The sequence below is a fragment of the Pelobates fuscus genome, chromosome 2 (assembly GCF_036172605.1).
Source record: "Pelobates fuscus isolate aPelFus1 chromosome 2, aPelFus1.pri, whole genome shotgun sequence".
NCBI lineage: Eukaryota > Metazoa > Chordata > Amphibia > Anura > Pelobatidae > Pelobates > Pelobates fuscus.
In genome coordinates this window covers 408,779,097-408,805,896 of record NC_086318.1, presented here as the reverse complement: position 1 = coordinate 408,805,896, position 26,800 = coordinate 408,779,097, and the positions used below count along the sequence as shown (strand labels likewise).

The window sequence follows — 26,800 nt, the reverse complement described above, 5'->3', positions numbered from 1 at the left end:
TTTTAGAATTTTTTAAAAATCCAAAAAACATTTTCTAATCTGAAGAGGATGTGCAGCAAACAACTTTGAAAAGAAGAGTTCTCTTTTTGAAAATTATTAAGGTATTATCTATATATAGAACTAAACAACAGACTACTCTAGCCTGTCCATTTAACTACTAATTTGGAAATAATGGGGGAGATTTATATACACGTGTTGATGAATAGTGTGCACTATTTTTGGGAGCATGCTCCAGTGTAAATAATCAATTCAGATGGTTTTTCCACGTTTATTGCATTTGCATTTTTCTGTCATTTTTTGTGTTAAATGGAGTACACATAGAAAGTATTAATGTACAGAAAAAAAATTTTTTATCTACAAAAAAATATGAAATAAAAAAAATACTATAATTGCGGGTGTTCTTTCAAGAAACCTTCATTATCACATAAAAAGTAAGAGAGTTAATTAGTATGGAATATATTAGCACAGTATTCTTAGTTAGCGACCCCTTAATTAAAGAGGTGCAAGAAAAGAGGTGACACTTTTCAGACTACTAAAAAACAAACTTTAATAATATGGAAAAGATTCTGAACCCTCGCCAGAAAGGACATTTGTCAGGTTGCTTTTATATTACGGTACCCTCACCCCTCCCGAAATCCTTTCGATGACTCCTGCACCACTATTAAAAATATATTAGAACATGTTAAACTTTATTGGAATAATAAACTTAAGTGACCTCTGATTCATGTAAGTAGAATGGTAAGAAACACGAGCATAATGCCTGCAAGGCAGGTAAGCAGAACTGATTAAAAATATGAATTATTAAGAAACATCTTATTAAATCTATAACAAGTATTTTTCTTTGGCACTAGACAAAGATTAGCTGGGTTTGCATGATATGAAGACCGTCACAAGTATTAAAACGATTTCATTTTTTTAATTTTTTTTTTCTCAAAAACTATACAGAGCACATGGCATTTTCTCAATAATCGTGTGATCAGCTAACAAGATCAATAAAGCTGCACTAGTAATTACAGTATGGCAACAAATGTTTAAGACTATTGCAGGAAAATAAAAAAGATAAAATAAAATCACAAGTAAACTAATCACAAAGTGAGACTAACCTAGCTGAGGAAGCCAAAAGGAATTCGGCAAAATGCGTTCTGGGGACTCTACACATCACCTTTATGCCCTAACTGATAGTATTTTAAGTTTGTATATTCCTTATATTGTTTTTTATATAATTCCTTTTTTTGATTTTCTAATTGGCCATTAGAATTTTAAATGAGATCACCAATAAAAGTATTTTATTAATAATTTTTGGGCTATTGGTTCCTGCATATGGGCATGTAGTTCTGAACTACACAACGTGTTGTGACAGAGCCGATTTATGGTTCCATCCTTGTGAGTATATATATTACTACTGAATTTTGATTACTGGGTTCAGAATATACTGCACCATATATACTTTTCTGTTTAAGCTCTAGTTTACATCTTGCAAGACCACCTAACTTGAAGAAGGGGAAGGTCGCCTTTATGGACCTGTGAGCTTTCTATCCCTGAGCTTGGTTTATAGCTCAGGAGAATGTGAGTGATTCCTTTAAATACACATATGAATTTTAATATATAACAGTATCACACTATTGGAGTTTAAATCCATATTTTAGGCACATCTCAAACAGAATATACCAGCTCCGCTGTGTCTATTGTGTGAATACTCCTTCAGTCTGTGGAACAAACTCTTTTACGTGTATGTAGCGCTACACCTTTTTTGTATTTTGGTTTATGTGGTTGGTGTAAGTGGAAAGATTACACTTGGTGTTACAGCAGCTATTGTATGTATACTGGTATATACCATTGTTACTACCTACTTTATACCTAGCGCCAGTAAATATTTTCTCCCTTTTTCTTGTAATCACAAAGTATGTTCACAGATGCCAATTAAAAAAAATAAAAATGAAAGAAAAAATTCCTTCACGTTACCTTTCATAATTTCATGAAGTTTCCGAAGATCAGCAGAAATCTTTGTCAATATAGAGCTATAGTTGGCTCTTGATAAACCCTCTGGTTTGGTGCCTAAGGAGATCAGTGAAATAGATTAACAAACAACATGAATACAGGAGGCAAACCCTTAAAGCAAGGATGGCCAAAAGTGTATAATCAGCTGTTGAACTACAACTCCCATGATGCTACGCCAGTCTAAAAGAACCACACCAAGGTGATATGTCCTCTTGGGAGGTGGTGTCCAGAGGAAGGAGAGTGAGCAAGTATACTTGAGCCTCTCCCTCCATCTTCTAATTTATGTTCATTTTTAGCTCCTGGCAATCAAAGATACTAGGAACGGAGTCACAGGTATACTGTCACACACGTGTGGGAATATGAAACAGGTGTGTAAGGAAGATCCCATAATAAGTTATCCTCCATAGGCTTTCTGGTGCGGATATCTATTACACAGGCAGAAGTTGTTTAAAGCCCTGAATCATTACGTGTGAGGAAGTATCATGTATTGATATCACCAATAGAGTTTTAGAATGATGCAATGCTTCTCCTAAATTAAACAAATTACATTCTTACAATGATTGAAAACAAGTTATTGAAAATTATTGCAGAAAAAAATAAATAAAAGTGATCTAAATTGTGCTATACACCAACACCAGCACCACAGCTGAATATACACAACCTGGATAATAGTATTATTATTATATTTACTACAGTTGGAGAATCATTTTGAGACTGGAGGTCATTATAATGACCTCACTATAAGGTGCATATTCTGTTGAATTTGAGGAAACCACTTGAAGCGTTTGTTGTATTGAGCTACTTCGATTGCTTTTGTTTGATTTAATAATTGCAAACAGCTGAACGTCTCAAAATTTTGACAATAAACCTGATTTTCGATGGGGGTTGAATAAAATAAAAAATGTGATTAAAACCGTTTTAAATTATAGTTTTCTTTCCCATTCTCACAATTGGACTAGGACAATTAATAGACATTTACAGATTTCAGCAAAATGCTACAATGCTGATATTAATCACAGGTTCTAAATGTTTAGCTGGTATATTATAAGCCCAGAGTCCCCTGTGATTATTATCATTATTAGAATTTATATGGCCCCAACCACAGCTGGATAGGTACTCTGAGGCTGTGGGGGTCTGAATGAATCACTGAAGTTCAAGCACTCGGCAGAGCTGAGCTGGAATTTCAGTGACGTTATCATTACACTGACAGCCTGCTCACTGCCCACACTTTAATTAGTGGCACTAAAATGCCATCATAAAGAGGCACTATGGAAGGGTCAGGGTCAGTCTTGCCCTCTCTCACACAGCCAAATGCTGGGTGTCAGGTCAATAAGGGAGGTAGGACGAGGACTGCCACTAGGAAGGAGCTGTTGAAGAAGACATGAGAAGCTAAGGGGTAGAACGACCTAGAGAGAGGGAATGCGTGGCATGAGAGGATTGGAGTAAGGAATGTGTGCTATGAGGGTCAGGGGGTGTATGAGTCAGAAGGGGAAGTGGGGAGGATAGTAAGGGTTGTGGGGATATGCGGCATGAAGTAATGTGGATAGTATGTGGCATGAGGACATTCAACACAAACGTGGTCTGATACTACACTCACATATCCAGAGACACTCTCACGTGGACACACAGATGCACCAAATGTACGCAAACTGATACAGACATACATATATACAACCACGCTGTCACACAGACAGAATAATACAGCTATGTTCACAATGACACACACAAAAGCAGGCATTACAATACAAGCAAACACGTTCACACATGAATATAGACAGAAATAAATGTATGTTTTGTTTTTTTTAATGCTAACTACTAACATGTATTGGAAATAAACATTGGAAGAGAATGGAAGCCCAATAAACATGTATATTGGCCTTACAGGACAGAAGGCCTCATTTTGTTCAGGGCTAGTATGCAGACGGAAATGAAGTGCTCTACCTGTGCGGAGTGTCAGTCTCAGGTTGGACATGGACATGACATGGAGTTGTGAGAGGGGCATTAGAATTAGAATACCCTTGGGCTGAAGCTCCTGAAATAGGTGTAGTATCCTGCCAATAGAAGTGGTTTAATGCAGCAGAAATAAAAATAAAAAATACAAAAAGGTTTCTTTTTTGGCTTTGAGAAGAACAAAAACCCTGAAATTAAGTCAGCAGAAATGTTTAACCCCTTAAGGACCAAACTTCTGGAATAAAAGGGAATCATGACATGTCACACATGTCATGTGTCCTTAAGGGGTTAATGTAGCAATAAAATCTCAGCCTGCTTTTCATTGAATACTACACTGTTGGATACCATCCTTCCTGACATTCGAAAGGCCAGAGAGAGGGATGTTTACATTTTAGTGGGTGCTGGTGGAGATTTCAGGCAAGTTTGATGGCCAATATTACTGCTGTGTAGCTCTGGGATTAAATCATGCACACCAAGCATTTAGATCTCCTACAAAACAGGGGGCAAAAGGCAATTGAAAAAGTGGTACTGTCCATTTTACTACGTGGTAGCTGTGGTGACCATACTGCATTTAAAGCCAATTTATTAGTTCCTTTTTGATCCTGAAAGCTGTGACATCATAAAATAAAAAAAATAAAATAAAAATGTCATTAGAGATGTAGCCAACTAGGTCGATGCAGTGAAACTTGATTTTTTTAATTTAGCATTTATTTGGACTTCCACACTCAAAAATAGTTTGACAGAAGGGATGGCATTCAAACACACTCTGCTCCATAGTAACTTTGATAAGATGGCGATTTTTTTGTTCCCTTTAATAATGTACTGACCCTGCTTTACAAAAAAAAAAAGCAAAACTCATTAAACAAAACTGGACTTTTCTAGCAGTGTGAGATCAGCAGAAAATTATTATTATCTGTTAAAGTGACGATTTAAGAGCATTTCAGACGAAACCACGAATGACAAGGTGAAATCTTCAATCAAGCAAGTACATGTGCGATTCACACATTTTGAGAGTATACACCGCTATTTATGGATTTGGCTATACTTTCTATGCCCAAGCAGGATTTCTCAGAATCTGTTCATACTTGCTGTGGAATACAGACTCACTGGGTAAGGCGAGGAGAGTGATGTACGTTTTCAGCTTGTCAAAGACTGCAGTCATTCTTTTCACGTCCCTGTGGATTTCTAGATTCCGTGCCCGCAGAGGAGATGTGCAAAGTGAGAACTCGGATTCCTCCTCCAAGCTACATATGTGAAAATGAAGGGGGAATAAATTGAATAAAATGACAGCTATTGCGGATTTTTTAATCTCTGTAAAATAAATCGAAAGTACATGGTCTACAAAATATGCTACTCGTGCATGTATATAATAATTTTTATAGTGTGTGCTTTTATTTTTTTATTTTTGGATACAATTATCTTGGAAAGACCACAGCTGTGTGAGAGTTTTATTTCTACATAAGTGGCGTTATACCATGACCTCACTGATCAGGCTCCCGTTTCACAGATACAAAGTAAATCTTCCTTAAAACAAACAATTTCAAGCAACTTTCTCCTTTATTTATCCTTTGTTTAACCCCTTAAGGAAACACAACGGAAATATTCCATCATGATTCCCTTTTATTCCAGAAGTTGTGTCCTTAAGGGGTTAAAGGAACCCACCAAGCACCATAGCAGTGGTTATGGTGCCAGGAAAGTTCTGATGCTATCTCAGTGTAATTTGTCAATCTGTTCTAGAACAGTTTCATAATCATCAGAGAACTGCCCATCGCCTGATGCTTCAGCCACTGTTTCTGGATTCTCTTCTGGTCTATACAGGACTTCACTCATCGACTAAGAGCATCAGCTGAGTGATCTCAGCCAATGAGCACAGTCCACTATTGACCTACTTAGACTGCAGAGAGATAGTGGGCTTGAAGTGTTTGTTTAAGGGGTACTCTTAGCACTGTAATCAACGCAGCTCATTGTAGCGCCTATCCTATTGATAGACTATAATTATCTATATATTACAACTATATGACTACAAATACATAGATTAAAATAAATGCTAAACATTTTGAAGGTCACCACATAATTGAGACAAAGTCATTCCGAATGCAAACTACTCACCAAAGCAAGTGGCAAAAAAAGACATAAAAGTTCTTTCGATCCATATTTTGCTTGCACGTACTAAATGTCTAAAAGCAAGCCTTTTTAAAACGCACCCATTTCACTTTAATCTCTTTTTCAATTCTCTCTTAACTCTATTGTCTCGGCCATTATACTAATACTCTCGCCAATCACCAGGATACTTGGCAATTTCAGTTATTTGTTGTTACCCGATTCCTTAGTATAATAGTCTTAAAGACTTAACGGATAAATGTTAATTTCTGAAGTCTTGGAAGATAGCAGCAATTCATTTTCAGACAAAATGACTATTTGGCAAAGGAAACTTATATAAACTGCTCGGTAATAGCCATAATTATGCATTTCGCTACTGGCAAATAAACACACACAATGTGGGCACCGCACAGCACTGTCACTTTTGAGTGTTTCACATAGAAATAATCTTTATGAAAAATTATTTGAACTTCTTTAAAATGCCAACACAAAGATATTCACAAGACAAAACAGAAGAACTAATTTGTCTCATGTAATTACCAAAGTTTGGCAAAAAGGTGGAGGTTTCCTATCGTCAGTCACTTGCAAGGACTGACTGCAACAGGAATCATTGCGTAATTTAAAATTATCTATGGAAGACCCTGTGGCATTGCAGAATCTTCGACAGGCCATGTCTTATACTCTCGCACATGCAGAGTACAGCAGTGACATCAATTTCTGGCAGAAGAAGTTGCCAGAATCAGAAAATTAATGACAGCAAGATGATGCCATTAAATAAAACAATTTGAAAAAACAAAAAAAAAAAACAAAAAACATTTTTTGTGCATCATTTTCTTTTAAATTTACATTAAAGGACCACTATAGTTCCAGGAAAACAAACTGGTTTTCCTGGCACTATATAGTCGTTAGGTCCCCCTCACCCTGGGCTGAAGGGGTTAAAACCCTTTCAGCCACTTACCTTTATCCAGCGCAGGGCTCCCTCAGCACTGGCAATCTCTCCTCCCCCTCCGACGTCAGCTGGAGCTGAATGCGCATGCGCGGCCAGACCGTGCGCGCATTCAATCCGCCCATAGGAAAGCATTTCTCAATGCTTTCCTATGGACGTTCTGCGTGCTCAATGCGATTTTCTCATTGAGCGTCGTGGAAGCGCCTCTAGCGGCTGTCAGGAAGACAGCCACTAGAGGCTGGATGTTTACAGCTGCAGGGTTAAAACCTGAGGGGCCTGGCACCCAGAGCCCTTCATTGAGATGAAGTGGTCTGGGTGACTATAGTGGTCCTTTAAAGATTTCGCAGATGACCAAATAGAGTTAAAATAAGGCAAAACCCATGACAAACATTGCAAATGAAAATGTGACAACTGCCACGTTCACAGAACGGAACTTATAAGTTGGAGGCATCCATTTGCCGGATAAAGTCGTGTGGATTTATACATTTAATTTTATTTTTACATCTCACAAATACATATCTGTTAAACGTATGGATAAGTAGACACACTGTTAAAAATCCTCTTTAATGGCAGTTCATCTTTAAGGTATGTTTCCCTATCTGCTACCTCCAAACACGCGGCTGTCCCCTTGTAGGGTTTTTTGCAGCAAATGCTATGTACTATAGAAACATGGAATGTGACGGCAGATAAGAACCATTCGGCCCATCTAGTCTGCCCAATTTTCTAAATACTTTCATTAGTCCCTGGCCTTATCTTAGCCTTATGCCTATCCTATGCATGCTTAAACTTTCTCACTGTGTTAACCTCTACCACTTCAGCTGGAAGGCTATTCCATGCATCCACTACCCTCTCAGTAAAGTAATACTTCCTGGTATTATTTTTAAACCTTTGCCCCTCTAATTTAAGACTATGTGGTAGTTTTTTTTCTTTTAAATATAGTCTCCTCCTTTACTGTGTTGATTCCCTTTATGTATTTAAATGTTTCTATTATATCCCCCCGTCTCATCTTTCCTCCAAGCTATACATGTTAAGATCCTTTAACCTTTCCTGGTAAGTTTTATCCTGTAATCCATGAACCAGTTTAGTAGCCCTTCTTTGAACTCTCTCTAAGGTATCAATATCCTTCTGAAGATATGGTCTCCAGTACTGTGTCCAAGTACAGATCCCTGAGGTACCCCGTACTACAACCCTCTGTTGCCTGTCACTTAGCCTAACCCATTCAACAATATAGGAATCCAAACTTAAAAACAAAATAGATCAAATATAAATGATGGGTTAAAAAAAAGAAAACAATGAAAGCTGCTCAAATTCAGACTTCTTGGAATTGTCTTTAAATAGACTATTGCATTTAAACATAACTGTTTTTTTATATATTTTCATAGAAGTAAAACATTACTTGTGTATGCATTTGTGATTTGGATAAACGCTAAATATTGTTTAATTTCCAATGAGTTTTTCCCCCCAGACCAGGTCACAGCTGATAAGCTGTAGGCAGAATTATACCGCAGCTGACCGCACCAATGCACCAAAAATATTGTTTTTGTTTTAAAAGGGGCTACAGTGGTGACCGGGGCCAAATACTAAGGGGAGCCCGTGCGATTTGCAACAGCTGCTGCTTGCTTGTATCCTTTAATTTAGAATGAAGTGAAGAAGGCCTTTTCCGTTCGTGTTTACAGATACAAAATCAGGATGTTACTTACTCTGAAGGAATTTGTGGATACATAGGGGAACTGAAAAGGCAAGTTGCAAAAAAAAAAAAAAAAAATCGCTAGTGACTTCTAATGAGTAGATATGGGGAAAAGCATTAGACAAATTAATGCAATTACCGGTACTTTCTTGATATAGTTACTGTGAAAAGCAAATTGCACTTTTTTTTTGCCAAAAACCACAGGGAAGCTCACAACTGACTTAATCTATGCAATAATAGCAAACTAAGAAAAACACGACTGGAAAAAAAAAATAGATTTCTTTTCAAAGTTGCCATCTTTGGCTTCATACATTGGTTAGCAAACTATTAACCACAAGTCACTGTTTAATAAGCCACACATAGGGAAAATAGATAGTTTTATTTTATTTAATACACAAAGCCAGGACAATGTGTATAGCTCTGACAGATAAAATGACAAATACGGGTCATCGGCATACCTGATCCAGCTAGGATTGCCAGGGATCAGTATTCCCAAAGCAAATCACTGCAACTCATTCTAGATTTATCAACGGGCCCCATTACTTTGGGGCAACGGAGCTTATGTTAGCAGTCAGAAGAGGAGGACAAATTTCACTCCTGAGGTTGTCAAGGCACAGAATCTGTAGTAACATGATCCAGTGGTAAGAAGCAAAAACAATCAGGATATTAACATGCGAACAGTATCAACCTAATATCAATAAGTGACATTTTTTTTTGTTTATATATATTTTAGAAGGGGAAGTCTTATACCGAGACACATTCTGAGCCAGCAGACCCTAATCAGTGGATAAAGTCTAATTCTGTGGAACAGTCTGGTCTGATTTAGTCACTGTTTTTTTTGTAGGTGGAGGGGGGAACATGCAGTAGAGTTTGTGTGCTATAACTATAGTAAGTGAAGTGTTATGGTGTGTGTAGTGTCCCTTTAATTCTTTTTAATTGGCAAATCAAAGAGACAGTCTTCAGACGTTTACTGCTCTACACACTCATGTGAAGAACCCAAAGGCCCCCCCAATTGAAATTGAAGTTGGGAGCACTGCGTCTCTCTACTACACAAGCTGCAGCAGCACTGTCACTCACCCTTTTCCCAAGGGCAGCCAGAGGGGGCACTGTGTTGGGAAGACTTCCTCTTGGGTCATTGAGAGCAGCGCAGGGTAGAGACAGGGAGAGGAAGCTCAGCTTCACAGTGTGTGTGGTTCACTCTGTGTGTGTGGGGAGGGCATAGTGGAGGGGGGGTCAGCCTATGTATGTGTATGGGTCAGTCTGTGTGTAGGGGGAGGTCAGTCAGTCTGTTTGTTTGGCCAGTCAGTCTGTGTGTATGGGTCAGTCTGTGAATGGGTCAGTCTGTGTGGGGGAGCAGTGTGTGTGGGGGGGGGGTCAGTCTGTGTGTGTGGGGGGGTCAGTCTGTGTGTGTGGTGGGGTCAGTCTGTGTGTGTGGTGGGGTCAGTCTGTGTGTGTGTATGGGTCAGTCTCTAAGTGCTTGAGCTCCAAGAGACAGAACTCTCATCTCATGACCCTCCCCTGTACACACCAAATCTCATACACATATAATATATATATATAAAATATATATATATATATATATATATATTATAACTACAGCTCCTTGATAAGCACAAAATGCAACCCCAATATATACAATAAATAAATACACACAAAAAGAGAGAAGGGGAAAAAAATAGGAAGTTTGGTGCAAGTGTTAAGTCAAACTTTGTATCTAGTTGGGATTCGATTCCCATGAAGAGGATCATATTTTTTACTCACAGGTGCCATTATGTTAGTGAGATAGCCTACTGTTGAGTGCTCCGGTTGTAGCATCTCTAGTATTTGTTCATACAGTAGGTTTGACTCCAAGTAAAAAAAAAAAAAAAAAAAAAAAAAAAAAGCCTTAAATCCCTTAGACTCTAGAAGGTGGTAAAATATGAACAAACTATAGCTGGTCAATAAATATGCTTTACCTTAGATTTCACGATAGCCTTTAATTTTATTCGTTGAACATTTAAAGAGAAAAGGCAGTGTCTACATTGCTGCCTAGTGTAACACTTAAAGTGACAGTGACTCGGATGGCTACTGGAAGTGCTTCCCATGTTCAGCATCTCCACGTTCAGCATGGAGGTGATGAATGTTTCCCATAGAGGTGCATTGATACAATGCATCTGTATGAGGAAGTGCTGATTGGCCAGGGCGACGTTTTGCCGACAATAACCTCACACTGCATTCCTATGGGAAAGCATTGGAATGGCTGAGATTGGAAAGGACAATCTCAGCCACAGAGGCGGGCACATCCACGGCGAGATCAGCACGTCAAGGAAGAATGGATACGTTCCTCCAATCTGAGGAGGGGCGGAGAGCTACTTATCTATTCCAGGCATTTTAGGTGACCAATAACACTCCGATCACGTTGAAAAGGTGATTTTTCTCAATCTTGATGATTGTGCATATGCGGCAAAATGCAATGCTGCTCCAATCAGCATCTCCTCATATGGGGGGGATGTCTCTTTATGGGGGATGTTCAGAAAAGGCTGCGTTTACAATGAAAAGTCTGCAGGGCCTGCCTATAGACACCACAACATTTACCATAAACTGTAGTTCTGGTAACTATAGTGTCTTTTTAGCGTAAGATCTCAACGCTCCCCTCCCTCCCCCCCCCCCAAAAAAGAGTATTTCTGCAGTTATTTTAAATAGCTGAAAAGTTAAACTTGACTCGATTGTTTTTTTAACCTAAAATTACCACGAGGGAGTGCGGTGACCATAGCAATATTTTATTCTTGAAACCCATAACATTTTAAAATAGACATTTGCACGGGCTCTTAAACAGGGCAAGCCAATTAAAATGTAACTGACACAGTAAAAATCCGTACCTTTTCAACTGGTAGGGAAGAATCTTCTGCAGAAATCGGACATAAGATGCAAAGTGTTCCGAAAATATTTTCAGTTTCACGCTAGTCTCCTGCGAACACAATTTGAAGTCTGACATTTAATCAGGCAGAGATTTATTTGAATCCAGAGAGAGAAGAAATAATGAGGTAGAAATATTACCAGCACTGTAACCGTGTCTTCCGTAATGCTCTCAAACAACTGCAGCATCCCTTCCTCGAGAGGACGCACGTAAGAGGCATTTTCATGAAGATACTGTGAGAACTATATAACGAACAGAGGCCATTAGATTGGCATGGAACACACAATTATAGCAGAACATATGTAACGGATATTATGGCAGAATGAAAGGATTTTTCATCCTTGAATTACAATTTTTACATGCAAAATTAAATGGGGTACAGTCTAGTAATTCTTTTTTAAAAAATCTTATTTATCAGGTACGTTTTAGTAACAGGCTTCCTTAGTGCTGAAACAAATAGGCAGCCTACATTGGCATTGTGACACTTCCGAATGCAAGGGAATGAAATAGGAAAATTTCAAGAGCAATACGGTTAGTAAAGGCTACCACCTAGTGGCAATTAGGATGAACTACATGTTATGTCACGAGCCACAGTGAAGTGCAAAATTCTGTATATATCAGACATGTCTTCTTTACAATAGAAAGGCTTTAACATAGAAATGGAACGTGTATTAAGCAGATTTATTTGAAAAAAATTATCTTAAAAATGAATTGCATTAAAAAAAAAAAAATCTAAAAAATGAACATTCTGCCTAATTTTCATTTTTCGTGCTCGGACCATGAAAATTAAATACAGTGGGAATAAATTGCACTGCTGTGAAAAAAAAAATGTTTTAAGCTTTTTTTTTTTCTTTGTACATCTCACAAATTCGGTTAAAATTATAAAAATAGAGAGGCAGAAATACCATCTAAGGAGTCCAGAGAAAAAAAAAATACAAAATAAAAACAAATAAAAAAAAGGATAAACAAAACACGTCTCTAGAGTTTATCTATTTTTAGACTTTTTGTAGATATACCCCGTATTGTATTCTATTGTGTTTTTAGTGTTGTATGGTCACTGGTCGAGTCTGTGTAGCTTATTATTATTAATGTTTTTCATTATATTTTGTATCTCACAAAGTATGTTGAGTTTCTACAATGGTCTTCGACTGCTAAACATTTTAAAATCAGATATTTGGTGCTGGGTGCTCATATAAACAGTTAGAAACAATTAAACTAGTTTCACATAGTTTATTCACTAGACACCAAATGATTTAAAAAAAAAAAAATAAAGAACAGCAAAAAATTTTTTTCCAATTCAACAATTGTAGCATAAAATCTAAAATTCAGTTTACTACAATATGTGGTTAGCAAATAACGTCACACATGCACAAACACTGAAAGGTAAAAGGGCTTACTAACTAGGGTTTCCAGAGTACTGAAAAGGAAACGTCAAGTTTTTGGCCACAAAGCAGAGATGGGTAACTTGTTTTAAACAGTTTGGCTATTTTACAGATGAATCGACTAGAAGGTATAAATCCCGCACTACCGAGGGTACTTGGGGACTATCACTCTAACACTCTGCACGTGATTGCCAGCATTAATGTAGGATCACAAATCAAAGAATATTATGTACAAAGAGCAAATCTGGGAAATGTTCTAAAATGTAACAATCACCATGGAAACCAATGGAATGTTCCTGCTAATTGATCTACTTAGAAGACTTTCAACCGCAGTCCCTTGTTTTACATAGCCTTCAAAAATATAAGATCCATAAGGAAAATTCTATGATGGACACAGCATCATTTTCTGATCAGGAAATTCACTTATAGAATTTGCTTTGAAAGAGTTACACCATCACCTTTAAAAATCTTGCACAAATTGAATCAGATTATTATCTTCCATTGCTAGCAAACCCTCTTCCAATGGAAGTGGAACCCTTGGCCCCTGTGTTCGGTGAGAGTGAAGACAATGAAACACTGGCACAATACAGTGAACCCGTATTTAACTGCATAGCTTTGCAGAGAATCTGGCGGTTTATTCACTAAACAATGAACTGCAGCAAACTGAAAACCGAATTGCAAAGCCCAGATTAAAACAGGCAAGGTGCGACTATAGCCGAGTCGAAGAAATTTTCCAAATTAATTTCACAAATCACTACAATTTGATGTTTAGAGAAGAAGTCCCAAATTGTGCATTGCCACATTACCAGGCCAAGAAAAAAAGAGTAATAAAAAAAAAAAAAAAAAGTCACACAGAATAACGATTTTAAAGAACACATTTTATCTAAAGAAATTGAAATTTTAGTTTCTGAGACTGAACTTGTACCTTTTGATTTAACGGTGTAATGACATCGATGGCAGAGTCGATGGGGAAAATTTGGACTCTCTGTTCCGTGTATGTGTGGAAATTCAGGAGAGCAGTGACCAGATCCTGGGTGAAAGATAAAGCCTGCCCTGCTAAATCACGGGCCTTGAGCTGAAAAATAAAGGCTACGCATCAAATAATTGCATCGCATAATATATACACATTTCAAAGCAGCTAATGTTTCCATATAAAAGGCATTGCTCGTGCAAAACTAAGGACAAAATTCAATCTGAGTTTAGTAAATTATTATTATTATTACTACATTTATTATTTATATAGCGCCAACAAATTCTGCAGCGCTTTACAGTGGGTGGACGAACAGACATGTAGTTGTAACCAGACAAGTTGGACACACAGGAACAGTGGGGTTGAGGGCCCTGCTCAATGAGCTTACATACTAGAGGGACTAGGGTAAAGGGACACAAACGGTAAGGATAGTATTAGACTAATGACAGTTGCAAGAGAGGAATCAGTCGGGAGCTATTAACAGTTTAATTTATATGCTTTTATGAAGAAATGGGTTTTTAATGATTTTTTGAAGGAGTGGAGACTGGGTGAGCATCTAACGGAGGAGGGAAGTTAGTTCCACAGGAACACTGCAGTCCTTGAGAAGTCTTGAAGGCGAGCATCAGAGGTGGGAGTATGGACAGAAGATAGACGTAAGTCTTCAGCAGAGTGTAAGGGCCTAGACGGGACTTACTTGTGTATTAGGGAGGATAGATAGCTGGGAGCAAATCATGAAGAGATTTGAAAGCAAGAACCAGAATTTTAAATTGGGCCCTATATCTTACGGGAAGCCAATTTAGGGACTGACAGAAGGGTGAGGTGTGGGAGGTGCGGGCGGACAGGAAGATGAGCCTCGCCACCGCATTCATCATGGACTGTAACGGCGCAAGTTGGGAGCCTGTAAGACCACTGAGAAGCAGATTACAGTAGTCAAGGCGAGAAAGGACAGTGGAATGGACCAGCACCGTAGTCGTATCTGGCATTAAGTAGGGTCAGATGCGCGCAATGTTTTTGAGATGGAAGCGGCAGGTTTTGGCGATAGACTGAACATGATAGCAGAAAATAGAGGAGGGGATTTCAAATTTTAGACCAAAATAGCAAACATCTGGAAAATTCTCCAATTCAGCACTGTAGGCATAAAACTTTCAAATTCTTGTCAATCCTACAACATTCCTAGTTTAAATGTCTAACCTCCTATGCAGTTCTATCCAAAAACAGTGGAATATTTTCACTTTGTGTATTTAACGCTGCAGAGTTTTCAATGATGAAATAAGCAAATTGAATAAGTAAAGAAACTAAGTTTGTATGTTGCACATCCTGCTCTCATTATTTCTTGAATGTGCACAAGCTCCCAACGGAAGTCAGCTTGCTGTGATTTGTGAAGTGATCACACTAAAAAGGTATTTCTCAAAGTGTTCAGTTCTAAAGAGTGGTCTATGGTTCTAAACGCGAAGCAATTACCACGGAAACCAGTGGAACTAGCTGATATATTCCATTGGTGACTCCTCCCTTATAACATTTTTGATTTGATAAATCTTTCACTCCCTTCGTAACAGAATGTAGAATTAATATGGCACAGAAAAATATAAAGGAGGCATCACAACCCCACTGTATGCACAAGGATTTGAGGGAATCTACCAAAAAAACATTACCAATGTGCCCTCTAAGTACAACAACCACGAAGTACAGCTTGTTGTATTTGTTTTCGTGTCATGATCCTACAGCTCAGAGCTTACGACTGCCATTCAAGGCTGTACAGGTTAATGCAGAAGTGAATCTCCCACATTAGCCGAGAAAAAACAACGGGGACAGGGTGTAGGCCGAAAAATGCTTCTACAGAAAATGTGGAGAGAGCACCCAGAGACTCATGGCGCCACTACCACTACAATGAGGAGTATCGGTTACGGTGTTTATCCTGCCCCTGTAATATCAAGGATAATATATGTTTCTGAATTAATTTAAATCAAAAAATATATATATAATTTTTTGGAGGTACCTTATCTACCTCAATACATTTGTGGACTGTGCATTACTGCTGGTCAGATTATTCCTGGGATACAATGTAGGATGGGATATAATACATCCTAAGAAAATCTAATATAAATCATATGATATAGATCTTTAACACATAAAATTCCAGTGATCCTGGAAGTTTCCTCCTGTGGTTATAAACTACATACGCCTGACGACCTCCCATAAGTCAATATAAGGCGTTTAGCTGCCCCTTTTTTTTTTTTTGACACACGATGGGTAGCACTTTGTGCACTTCACTTTAAGTTATGCATCTTTTGCAGTTCGAGGATGATTTGGTTCATATTGCACTAGCTTTATGCGTTGCGGAGGTAAATAGGGACAGCTGTATTTAGTAGCGATTACATATTTGAGAACCATCATTCCCTTTGGGCTTCTTTATCAAGCTAAGAGTGGTCCATTTATTTAATTCTATTATTTTTTACTCCATGCTTTTTTGGCTACTTCTAGTTACTCCCATTAAATCTATTTAGAGATTCGCCTCTTCTTCTCCCTCCTTGTATTTTGGGTTACTTTGGGACTAGTTTTTGCTTTACATACAGTGGAGTTTAAACCTTTTTTGACTCACTCGTTCTAGCATCCATAAGGTTCAATAGTATAGGGTAGTGGTCTGAGATTCCCCTTGTCACGGACCGATATTACAAAAAGGTCATTTTGTACATATTGTTTCTTGGTCTGGGAAGGCACAGCAGGGAGGCTATCTGGTTAGCTGGGGATGATGCTATCCAGACCCCAGATAGATGGGCACTGGGGTGGTGAGGGCCATTGCATTGCATGTAGGACCCCTTGGTGTGTGAATCCAAATTTCTGTGCATAAAAAAGATATGTGTTCAATAAAGCTACTGTCTATTCCCCTATTCAGTCTCGGTTCATGTGTGGGGAAAACTATGCATAATCACTACAGTCACCTAAATTACTTTAGCTAAATAAAGCAGTTTTAGTGTATAGATCATTCCCCTGCAATTTCACTGCTCAATTTACTGTCATTTAGGAGTTAAATCACTTTGTTTCTGTTTATGCAGCCCTAGCCACACCTCCCCTGGCTATGATTGACAGAGCCTGCATGGAAAAAAAAAAATGGTTTCACTTTCCATCAGATGTAATTTACCTTAAATAATTGTATCTCAATCTCTAAATTGAACTTTAATCACATACAGGAGGCTCTTGCGGGGTCTAGCAATCTATTAACATAGCAGGGGATAAGAAAATCTTAATTAAACAGAACTTGCAATAAAGAAAGCCTAAATAGGGCTCTGTTTACAGGAAGTGTTTATGGAAGGCTGTGCAAGTCACATGCAGGGAGGTGTGACTAGGGTTCATAAACAAAGGGATTTAACTCCTAAATGGCAGAGGATTGAGCAGTGAGGCTGCAGGGGCTTGTTCTATACACCAAAACTGCTTCATTAAGCTAAAGTTGTTCAGGTGACTATAGTGTCCCTTTAACAGAATAAAGGATCTCTCACTGTGAGAGCTATATCCACAGCAGCTTGGTCCAGGGTAGCAGAGCTGGGCAGATACCCCAGTCAAGCTGCAGTGACTGGGTCTGAAGTTCTCAAGGGCCTTGATAGCAGCTAGGAAGTAAATTTGATGGACTTACTCAGTCGGAGTAAAGGAGCTCCGTTGCACCCCTTATTTCCCTTGCTTCCGTTTATGCACCTCAGGACTATTTTGGGGAGATGACTTGCTCAGGGGTGGGTGGTAACTATTCTTTGCCATGTATCTGTCTTGGTTCCCCACCTCTGTTCCCTTGGATACAATTTGACTATCACTTTATGCCGAACTCTTTTTTGTTTACTTTCTATTTACTATGTTTCAATAAAAGATTTTTTTTGCCAGTATTTAATTTGTGTTCCCTCCTGTCGCTCTACCTATTAGGGGAGTGTACTGGGATTTGTCTTATTTTTATTGATTATGTCAGGGTTATCCTTTTTGACGGAGCACAGTTTAGGTGACCACCTTCCATATTGGAGCTGAGATCCTATGGCGACCCCTTATGCTTCGTAGGTAGCCGCTGCATCTCTATTTTACCCTTTGCTCTCAATATAAGAATGTTCTGAGCACAAGCTACATGGAAAATGCACAAGCAAGTACGCTCTCACTAAACAAACACAAACACAAACACAACGACCAGCTAATAAAAAAAAAAATTAATCCATAATAGTGAGATATGGCAAAAATATACAATATAAAAGATTCACAAGTAAGGATATCATGGGTCTGTTTTAATAATTTATCTAAAAATGATTAGGGGGAAGGGATAAAAGCAGATTAATAAGAAATATAGCTTAAATCAAATCTAGTTCTAGCATTCCAGGTGCATTTTCTGATTGCAGTTGGAATCCCTAAATGGCATCTTCTGCCGTCTTTAATTTCAGAGGGCTAACGATGAACAGAACACTATTATCAAAACAGCATCTTTTACACACCAACATACTTAATTATTCATTTTTAATAAGAGGCATATTGTCGTTTACTGCCCATAAAGTTGTTGACTCCTTTTTTATGTTCTGGAGATATTCTGTGTGATCGCAACTGATATACTAAACAGTTTGTCAATGTAACTCCTATGTCATTTTAATTGATCCTAACAAACAGCATGTCAAGCCTACACCTGTGAACTAGCATTGGAGAAATGTATCTAATGCTGGCTGCAGATTCTATAATTAAAGTCTGGGACCTCTGCCAAAAGGATTGCTGCTAAATATTTCACAATATAATAGGTGTGCTTACCAGGATAGATTGTCTAAACATACACAGAATGTCTTTCCATATCTCTTCATATAAATACAAACACATCAATGACAAATTGCAACAAAAATACACAGCGAAGGGATCACGATATTACAGCATTGGATTACACTGCAGAGTGCATGAAATGTGATGAATATACTGAATATAATCACAGACACAGGTGGCATAAACCAACACATTAGATCCACACGCAGTTATGATAAATGAAGGAAATATAAACATTGGTGAGTTGAATACAATGTAACATCAGAGTATCTGTTGTACCTCAAACATATACAAATTGTAAAGCTCTACGGAATATGCTGGCGCTATATAAATACCAATAATAATAAGAAGAATAATAATAAGCACAAACAGGCAGAGGACCTGTCCTTTTCGTGATATCATTAACAATATTCCGCACCTGAATTAAGCACAGTTGTAATTGGGAAATCTGCCTGCAGGGAGAGACGGGCAACGTTCGGATCAGAAATGCACAGGAACCTAAGTCACTAAGAAAACTAAGCCTTATCCTCTCAAACTGTGATATGTGTACTCCCAAAGATGTATGTGAATGTGTGTCAGTGTCCTCTGTGTGTTAATGTGTGTCAGTGTCCTCTGTGTGTAAGTCAGTGTCCTCTATGTGTAAGTCAGTGTCCTCTGTGTGTAAGTCAGCGTCCTCTGTGTGTAATGTGTGTGTGTCAGTGTCCTCTGTGTGTAACTATTATATTTTAATTTTTTTTACTTTTATACTCAAGTACTTCTCCGTAAAAGGTTGAGAAACACTGCACTTAGCACTATCTCCAAAAATAGTCTAATGACTCATTAGTTTGGGGACCTATTCTACACCTCTAACATAGAGTGCATTTGCAGGTGATGCATAACACAATATTTCACGTGTAAACGGTTTCATTACATGTAGGAGAAGACAAAAATTTAGGTTTGTAAGTCTCACAGATCAGTTTGTATAACCCTCTTAAATTTATCTTCTTTCTTTCAACTTTAAGTATCAGTGTCTGAATTATGAATTAGCATTCCTAAAATTGCAGAGGGTTTCATGGTTTATAATCACTTCCCAGTTAAAAAATGCGCGCTATATTACGTTTCGTAGTTAGGTTTCGGAAGAGACTGGAAAATTGTCTGAGAAAAAAAATCAACTCATTGTGACTTTAAGTCAGAACAAAATATTCCTTCTATCTTAACAAAAACAACCTTTTTTTTTGCCTCGAAATATATAATGCAACAGCTAGAATCACCAGAAAATCATGTTTTCAATGAGAGACGTAATATACCCCAAATTCTTGTGACTCAAGTTCAATAAGTCATATAATAAGGAAGGTTTAGTACATACCTGACGTCTTCTGTTATGTAAAGGTACATTCAGAGCATTCAACTCGCTAGTCCCTAACAAAACAGACAAAACAGAAAGAAAAGTTGTGTATGCATACATTTTTCACAAAGGCATAAATAATGTAATAATGGCACTGTTCTGCGTGTGACATATACAAGGACACTCACTAAGCGCAGGCTTACTTGCCAAGGTAAGACACTATGACCTAAAATATTTGCTGCAGCAATAGGTTTTTTTTCTGAGTGCTTATTTATTTGGAATTCCGCAGCATTGAAAATGCACCAAGTTTAGTAAAGTACATGGAACCATCTGTAACCTTGAGTCGCTGGCGCTAATGAGTCAATGAATATATTGTCCTGAAAAAGAAAGAACATCAACCTTCAAATAATCATTGATACATAAAAGCTAGAAGAAGAACAAATATGCCAAATTACAGAGCACGGTTTTCCTGCAGATTGGGAATTATGCAAATTTTGACATTCTCTCGCAAGATAAACATTAATTAGCAAAGATATGAGCATTGTAGTGTTTAATAGTATTCCTTCAGTGTGGTAACAGGACAATAACCACTACACTGTAATTAGTGCTCATACACTGCCCCCTTTTGTCTGACAATGAGAAACAGTAATGTTTGCATTATTCAGAAAACACGCCTCTAGTGGCACTTGGACAACCACCAGAGCCACTTCCTCCTATGGATCCTATGATTTTTAATGGTCTTCATGTTCCACGGCATTTTGCACCGCATGATGACATTGAACGCTGTTGCGAAATTGATCCTTGTTATGTACTTTTTATTCCCTTTGTTTGTCTGTGCGTACCCCCACGTTCGTTTACTGAACCCTCATCTATGTTGTCCCTGTGTTCGCACATTTTAACAACCGACCACCCCTGGCTGTTAACCGCAGATTGCTTGTTAAGGAAAGTGTTTCCCCTGTGTGGCCGCCGTTCGTATAAACGGACGCACGTGTGCAAACAAATGGTGGCCATTTTGTGTCTCAAACGTGGGAAGCGGTACACAGTCGTCGACTGCATGGAATGGTTTTCGGCTACACGACCCCGCGAACACCCGGTAAACTGATACCGCTGCAAATCCAACTTCCCGAACTGTTATGAGAATGGCGTTCAGGAGACATAGACTACTGAACAGGGGGAACATTCGTATGCTTACAGCTAGGGGGAGCATTCATCGGTGTTGATGACCGGTCGTTGTCGTATTTTCTCTGGAACTGTTTTGGGGCATTACCTCGTGGCCGACCGGTAAAAACTTCTAGGGATCTAAATGATATTTCGTCAAAGTGTGTGCTCAGATCCAAGCTATTCGGTGATGTGACTTTTGTGGGGTTCTGAAATATTTAAAAAAAAATTGGGGGTGTTTGAAATTATTGTAGATTTTTCTGTACCTGAGAGATAATTAAGTTACAGATTTTTCTCACGCAATTAGCTCTCAGGCACAGAGGATCTTGGGAGGAAAAACCCTGTAATTTTGTGTGGGAGACCCCATGTAGGGGTCAATGCATAAAAAGCCACGTGTGACCAAATAAACTCAGTTGACTCTCAGAACTGTGTGTCGTCCAGTTACTGGGGGAAAGTTGTCTTGGATTATTCTACTGTTTCTTCTAGCTACAAGGACTGCCCAGCGGAGATACCTATGCTAGGTATTGGAGCTCCCCTACAAACGCAACTAATGCTTTGCTAGACATATGGTACATACGCAGCAATAACCATAATCTGCCAAATTCACTGAGAGAGCACTTCCTGTCAGTCCAGCCGGGTACAGGAAACAGAAGCTCCTGTACTGCCATCCGGCCATGCTACAAAGATAGGTAGGAGGCACAACAGGGAATAATACACAGGGAGGGGGGATAATACTAAGGGGGTAGGGGAGAGGACCATCAAGTGGGGGAGAGGGAGGGAGGGGAGGACCACTAAGCACTAGGGGGAGGGAGAGGACAACTAAGAGGGGGGGAAGGGAGAGGACCGCTAAGGGGGAGGGAGAGGACCACTAAGCAGGGGGAGAGAAGACCACTAAGTCGGGGTAGAGAGGACCACTAAGTGGGGAGAGGGGGGACTGGAGAGGACCACTAAGAGGGGATGAGACCACTAGAGGGACAGGGAGGGGAGAGGAACACTGAGGGACAGGGAAGAGAAGAGAGATACCACAAAGTAACAGGGGGCAGAGGAGAGCTATAAGGACGGAGGGGACAGCTCTAAGGGAGGGGAGGAGAGAGCACTAAGGGACAGAGGGGTAGGGAACTACTAAGGGACAGGAGGGGGGAGCTCTGAGGGACAGGTGGGGAGAGCACTAATGAAATGGAGGGGAGGGGATATCACTAAGGGACGGGGGGCAAAGGAGTGCACTAAAGGACAGGAGGGGAGGGGAGAGCAGTAAAGGAACGGGAGGGGAGGGGAAAATCACTACTTGACAGGAGGGAAGGGGAGAGCACTGTAAAAAAAATTAAAGAGCTGCTCCCCTCTCAGCCCCTATCCCACCCCACAAACCCTCTCTTTCACACTACACACATACACAATGCATCCCTTACGCGCGAACACACACACACAGCTTCACTTAAACACACACATAAACAAAATGCACCCCTTACAGACACAATGCATTACATTACTTACACACACACACACACACACACACAGAAACACACAATGCATTCCTTACACACAAACACACACTGCATCCCCAATACACACACTACATACCTTACACAAATTGGTATCTCTATACACTACATTCCATAAGAACACACACACACACACACACACACACATTACATCCTCTACAATAACACAAGTGTAAGGGGCCCCAAAAAATGGAGCTGCTTCCTGTTCGTAGATTTTTTGTGAGCACTGTTACAAACAGTGTGCAGCACTGGCATTAGCCCATATGGCAGATCATATGGGTGGGGCATTGTGATGTCACATGGTGGGCAGAACATTTGGGGGGGGGGGGCACAATTTTTTTTTTGCCTAGGGCGGTAAAAATCCTGGCACTGGCCCTGATTACAGGTAAGTTTAACATTTTTTGTTTTGTTTTTCCTTTTATGAAGGGAGCCAACAATCTAAAGAACACATCTGACTTTAAAAATAATCTATGTAATAGTGTTCCTTTAAGGCTGACCATTTCTAGAAGAGGTTTAACCCCTTAAGGACACATGACATGTCTGACATGTCATGATTCCCTTTTATTCCAGAAGTTTGGTCCTTAAGGGGTTAAAACAGCCACCCATGTGACCAGCAATTAACTGTATTGAAAAGGTGCATTTTTAAAATTCTTTATTGCCAGAGATGGTCACCAAGGCCTCCCAATACCTTTTCACAATAACAGCATAGAATATGGGATTTTTATACCCAAGAAAAGGGGAAAAAGAGGAAAGAAAAGCAGTCAAGAGAAGGGTGGAGTAGCTCTTCTGGCATGTCCCCGTGAGGGAAATCCAGTGCATTATTAATTTATATTAAAAGAAAAGAACAACAACAGATTTCTCACGTCTATAGTCTATTTTTCCACCCTACTGCAAATGACTAATAGGCAGCTGGACTTACTATTCAAAAAGAGTTGCCCAAGATCAAACTAATGCTAGCTAACGTGCTAGACTATCTACACTCCAAAAACCAAAACACATTGACGGACGAGCAGTAACTCTCAACGGACATGCTGTAGCCTGCGTGGTTTTATCCAGAACAGTAGTTTGATCCCATTAGAGCGGTTATAGAGTGTACTTGCAGATTTAGATGTTGAGTTTCTAATCGCCAGATATCTCCATTGCCATTTGTCTGAAGATGTAATGAGTATAGGTGTTTGGAAATAAAGCTACATCTATCTCCTGTTATTGTGATGGAGAGAGCACTAACAGAGATGTCTGCACTACATCTGCTCACCTGGACTGCAGAAAGAGTATAAACAGAGAGAGATAAGACTGCTGGAGAAATGCTGATTCTTCAACCTTCTGAATTATTAACATGTAATTTCATCTGGTATTGCTTTCTTCGATCTCTTTCATTTCAGTTGAGTAAACACATATTGTAATGCTGCAGGCCAGCCTAATGTCAGTGGGCTAACCACGCAAATACCAGTAGGACCCCAGGCCCCAAAACACCCTCCTTGCAATATTAAAATATGCATAAGACAAGGAGCTTCTATAAAACGGAACGGAAAAAGTATGCCTTGAGATTACTTTAAAAAGACAAACACATGAATAATTAAATATTACTTTTTTTTTGTAGGAGAAACAGCCCTAGATCGAACCAGTAGATTAATGGTTTGTTATCCTCAGATTTCACAGCATCCTCTGTCCTTGTATAGACTATACGTGACGTCGCTGATAAATCATTAAACTGTGCTCTACTTCCAGTGTCACTTGGGGAGGGTCAACGTTAATCTAAGTCACCTTAACACTTTGAAAACAGAATCGAGCACATCAAGCAATGCGGTCAGCAGATCAATTATGGAATAAAAAAAAAAGGAACTGACGTGAGCGAGCAGATACTGGAAGCATGTATGAACATTCTGCCAATAAAATGTTTACTATGTGTGAGTTCTATGTCTGTATTGATGGGTGCCTTGTAGACAAGTTAGATTGCACATGTTCTGTTTAGAAACAGAGTCTGATTTTTTATTATTTTGGTAATCAAAATATTTTTTTACGCAGACCCTTTGAATGCTACGTTACTAATGGCTAATTATTTAGGTAAACTAGAAAATGGTCAGAGCTGTGGCAGCTGACATTTAATGTGGATAAGTGCAAGATAATGCATCTTGGACGTAAAAACCCATGGGCAGAGTACACAATATTTGATAGAGTCCTAACCTCAACATCTGAGCAAAGGGATTTAGGGGTGATTATTTCTGAGGACTTAAAGGTAGGCAGACAATGTAATAGAGCAGCAGGAAATGCTAGCAGAATGCTTGGTTGTATAGGGAGAGGTATTAGCAGTAGAAAGAGGGAAGTGCTCATGCCATTGTACAGAACACTGGTGAGACCTCACTTGGAGTATTGTACGCAGTACTGGAGACCGTATCTCCAGAAGGATATTGGTACTATAGAGAGATTTCAGAGAAGGGCTACTAAACTGGTTCATGGATTGCAGGATAAAACTTACCAGGAAAGGTTAAAGGATCTTAACATGTATAGCTTGGAGGAAAGACGAGACAGGGGGGATATGATAGAAACATTTAAATACATAAAGGGAATCAACACAGTAAAAGAGGAGACTATATTTGAAATAAGAAAAACTACCACAACAAGAGGACATAGTCTTAAAGGACCACTATAGTGCCAGGAAAACAAACTCGTTTTCCTGGCACTATAGTGCCCTGAGGGTGCCCCCACCCTCATGGCCCCCCTCCCGCCGGGCTGAAGTTGGTGGAAGGAGTAAAACACTTAACTTTCTCCGGCGCCGGGCTCCTTAGGCGCTGGGGACTCTCCTCCTTCCAACGTCATCGGCTGAATGCGCATGCGCATTCAGTCAGTCCATAGGAAAGCATTCTCAATGCTTTCCTATGGACGCTGGCGTGAAAATCACAGTGAGAAGCGCGGAAGCGCCTCTAGCGGCTGTCAATGAGACAGCCCCTAGAGCAGAGGTTCTCAACCATGTCCTCAAGGACCCCCTACCAGTCCAGGGTTTAGGGATTACCTGGGTGTGTCTAAGGTGTTTAGAAAAGAAAAAAAAAACACCTTAGAGTCTTTTTCTAAACACCTTAGACACACCCAGGTAATCCCCAAATCCTGGACTGGTAGGGGGTCCTGAGGACTGGGTTGAGAACCCCTGTCCTAGAGGCTGGATTAACTCATATGTAAACATAGCAGCTTCTCTGAAACTGCTATGTTTACAGCAGGCAGGGTTAACCCTACAGGGACCTGGCACCCAAACCACTTTATTGAGCTGAAGTGGTCTGGGTGCCTATAGTGGTCCTTTAAATTAGAGGGGCAAAGGTTTAAATATAATATCAGGAAGTATTACTTTACTGAGAGTGTAGTGGACATATGGAATAGCCTTCCAGCTGAAGTGGTAGAGGTTAACACAGTGAGGGAGTTTAAGCATGCGTGGGATTTATTTTCACGATCATGGTTTTGTATCTTAGGTTAAGTCTCATTTTTCACATTAGTTTATTGTCCAACCTTGTAGCCACTTTTCTGAACGGAACAGAACCGAAAATTGAACTGTCACCCAATGGTTAATGGAACAAGGGGCAAAAAAAAATGCACCTTGTGGGGTATCATACAAAAATATAAAAAAAAAAAAAAACTTGTACTCACAATTCAAGGCACTGAAGGATAAGAAGAGACCTTTCAGTTTGATGCTGATGAACTTCTGAAGTCACCCACACCACTTTATTGAGATGAAGTGGTCTGGGTGACTTGGTGACTTTAGAGGTATATTAAAGGAGGACTTTAGAGGTATATTAAAGGAGGACTTCAGCCACTGTCACCACTCCATCTCACAATGCAACACATTCCTCCTCTTGAAGAAATGATGTCTCTTGGGAGATGGTAGTGGAGGCAGGGAGCACCCAGCAGACTTCAGGTAAGAGGTTTTTGAACAGTCCTTTTTTGACAAACTGTAGTGTTCCTTTATCAAGGCAAGACTTTTTTTTGTGAAAATCCTATGACAATCATCTCACACAAATGGTTTAAATGTTTGAAGGTTTTTTTGAGTTCTCATTATTTAAACAAAAAACACAAAACAACCAACATAAAAACCAATGTTCATTGTATTGGTTAACGTGTAATGCGTTCTCCCATATGT

The 26,800-nt window shown here is 39.3% G+C and overlaps 1 protein-coding gene across 2 annotated transcripts in view; it reads right to left on the bottom strand.

The window, feature by feature from the left end:
* The window catches only part of PPP1R21 (protein phosphatase 1 regulatory subunit 21), a 75,049-nt gene that overhangs the window by 20,778 nt on the left and 27,471 nt on the right, over positions 1-26,800 (bottom strand). For both annotated transcript variants that reach the window (XM_063443932.1, XM_063443933.1), the window contains exons 8-13: positions 20,042-20,094; positions 13,885-14,034; positions 11,718-11,819; positions 11,540-11,628; positions 5,056-5,192; positions 1,963-2,055 (exon numbers count right to left, since the gene is read on the bottom strand). In XM_063443932.1, coding sequence (XP_063300002.1) covers positions 1,963-2,055; positions 5,056-5,192; positions 11,540-11,628; positions 11,718-11,819; positions 13,885-14,034; positions 20,042-20,094 — 624 coding nt within the window. The remainder of the gene's footprint in view (positions 1-1,962; positions 2,056-5,055; positions 5,193-11,539; positions 11,629-11,717; positions 11,820-13,884; positions 14,035-20,041; positions 20,095-26,800) is intronic.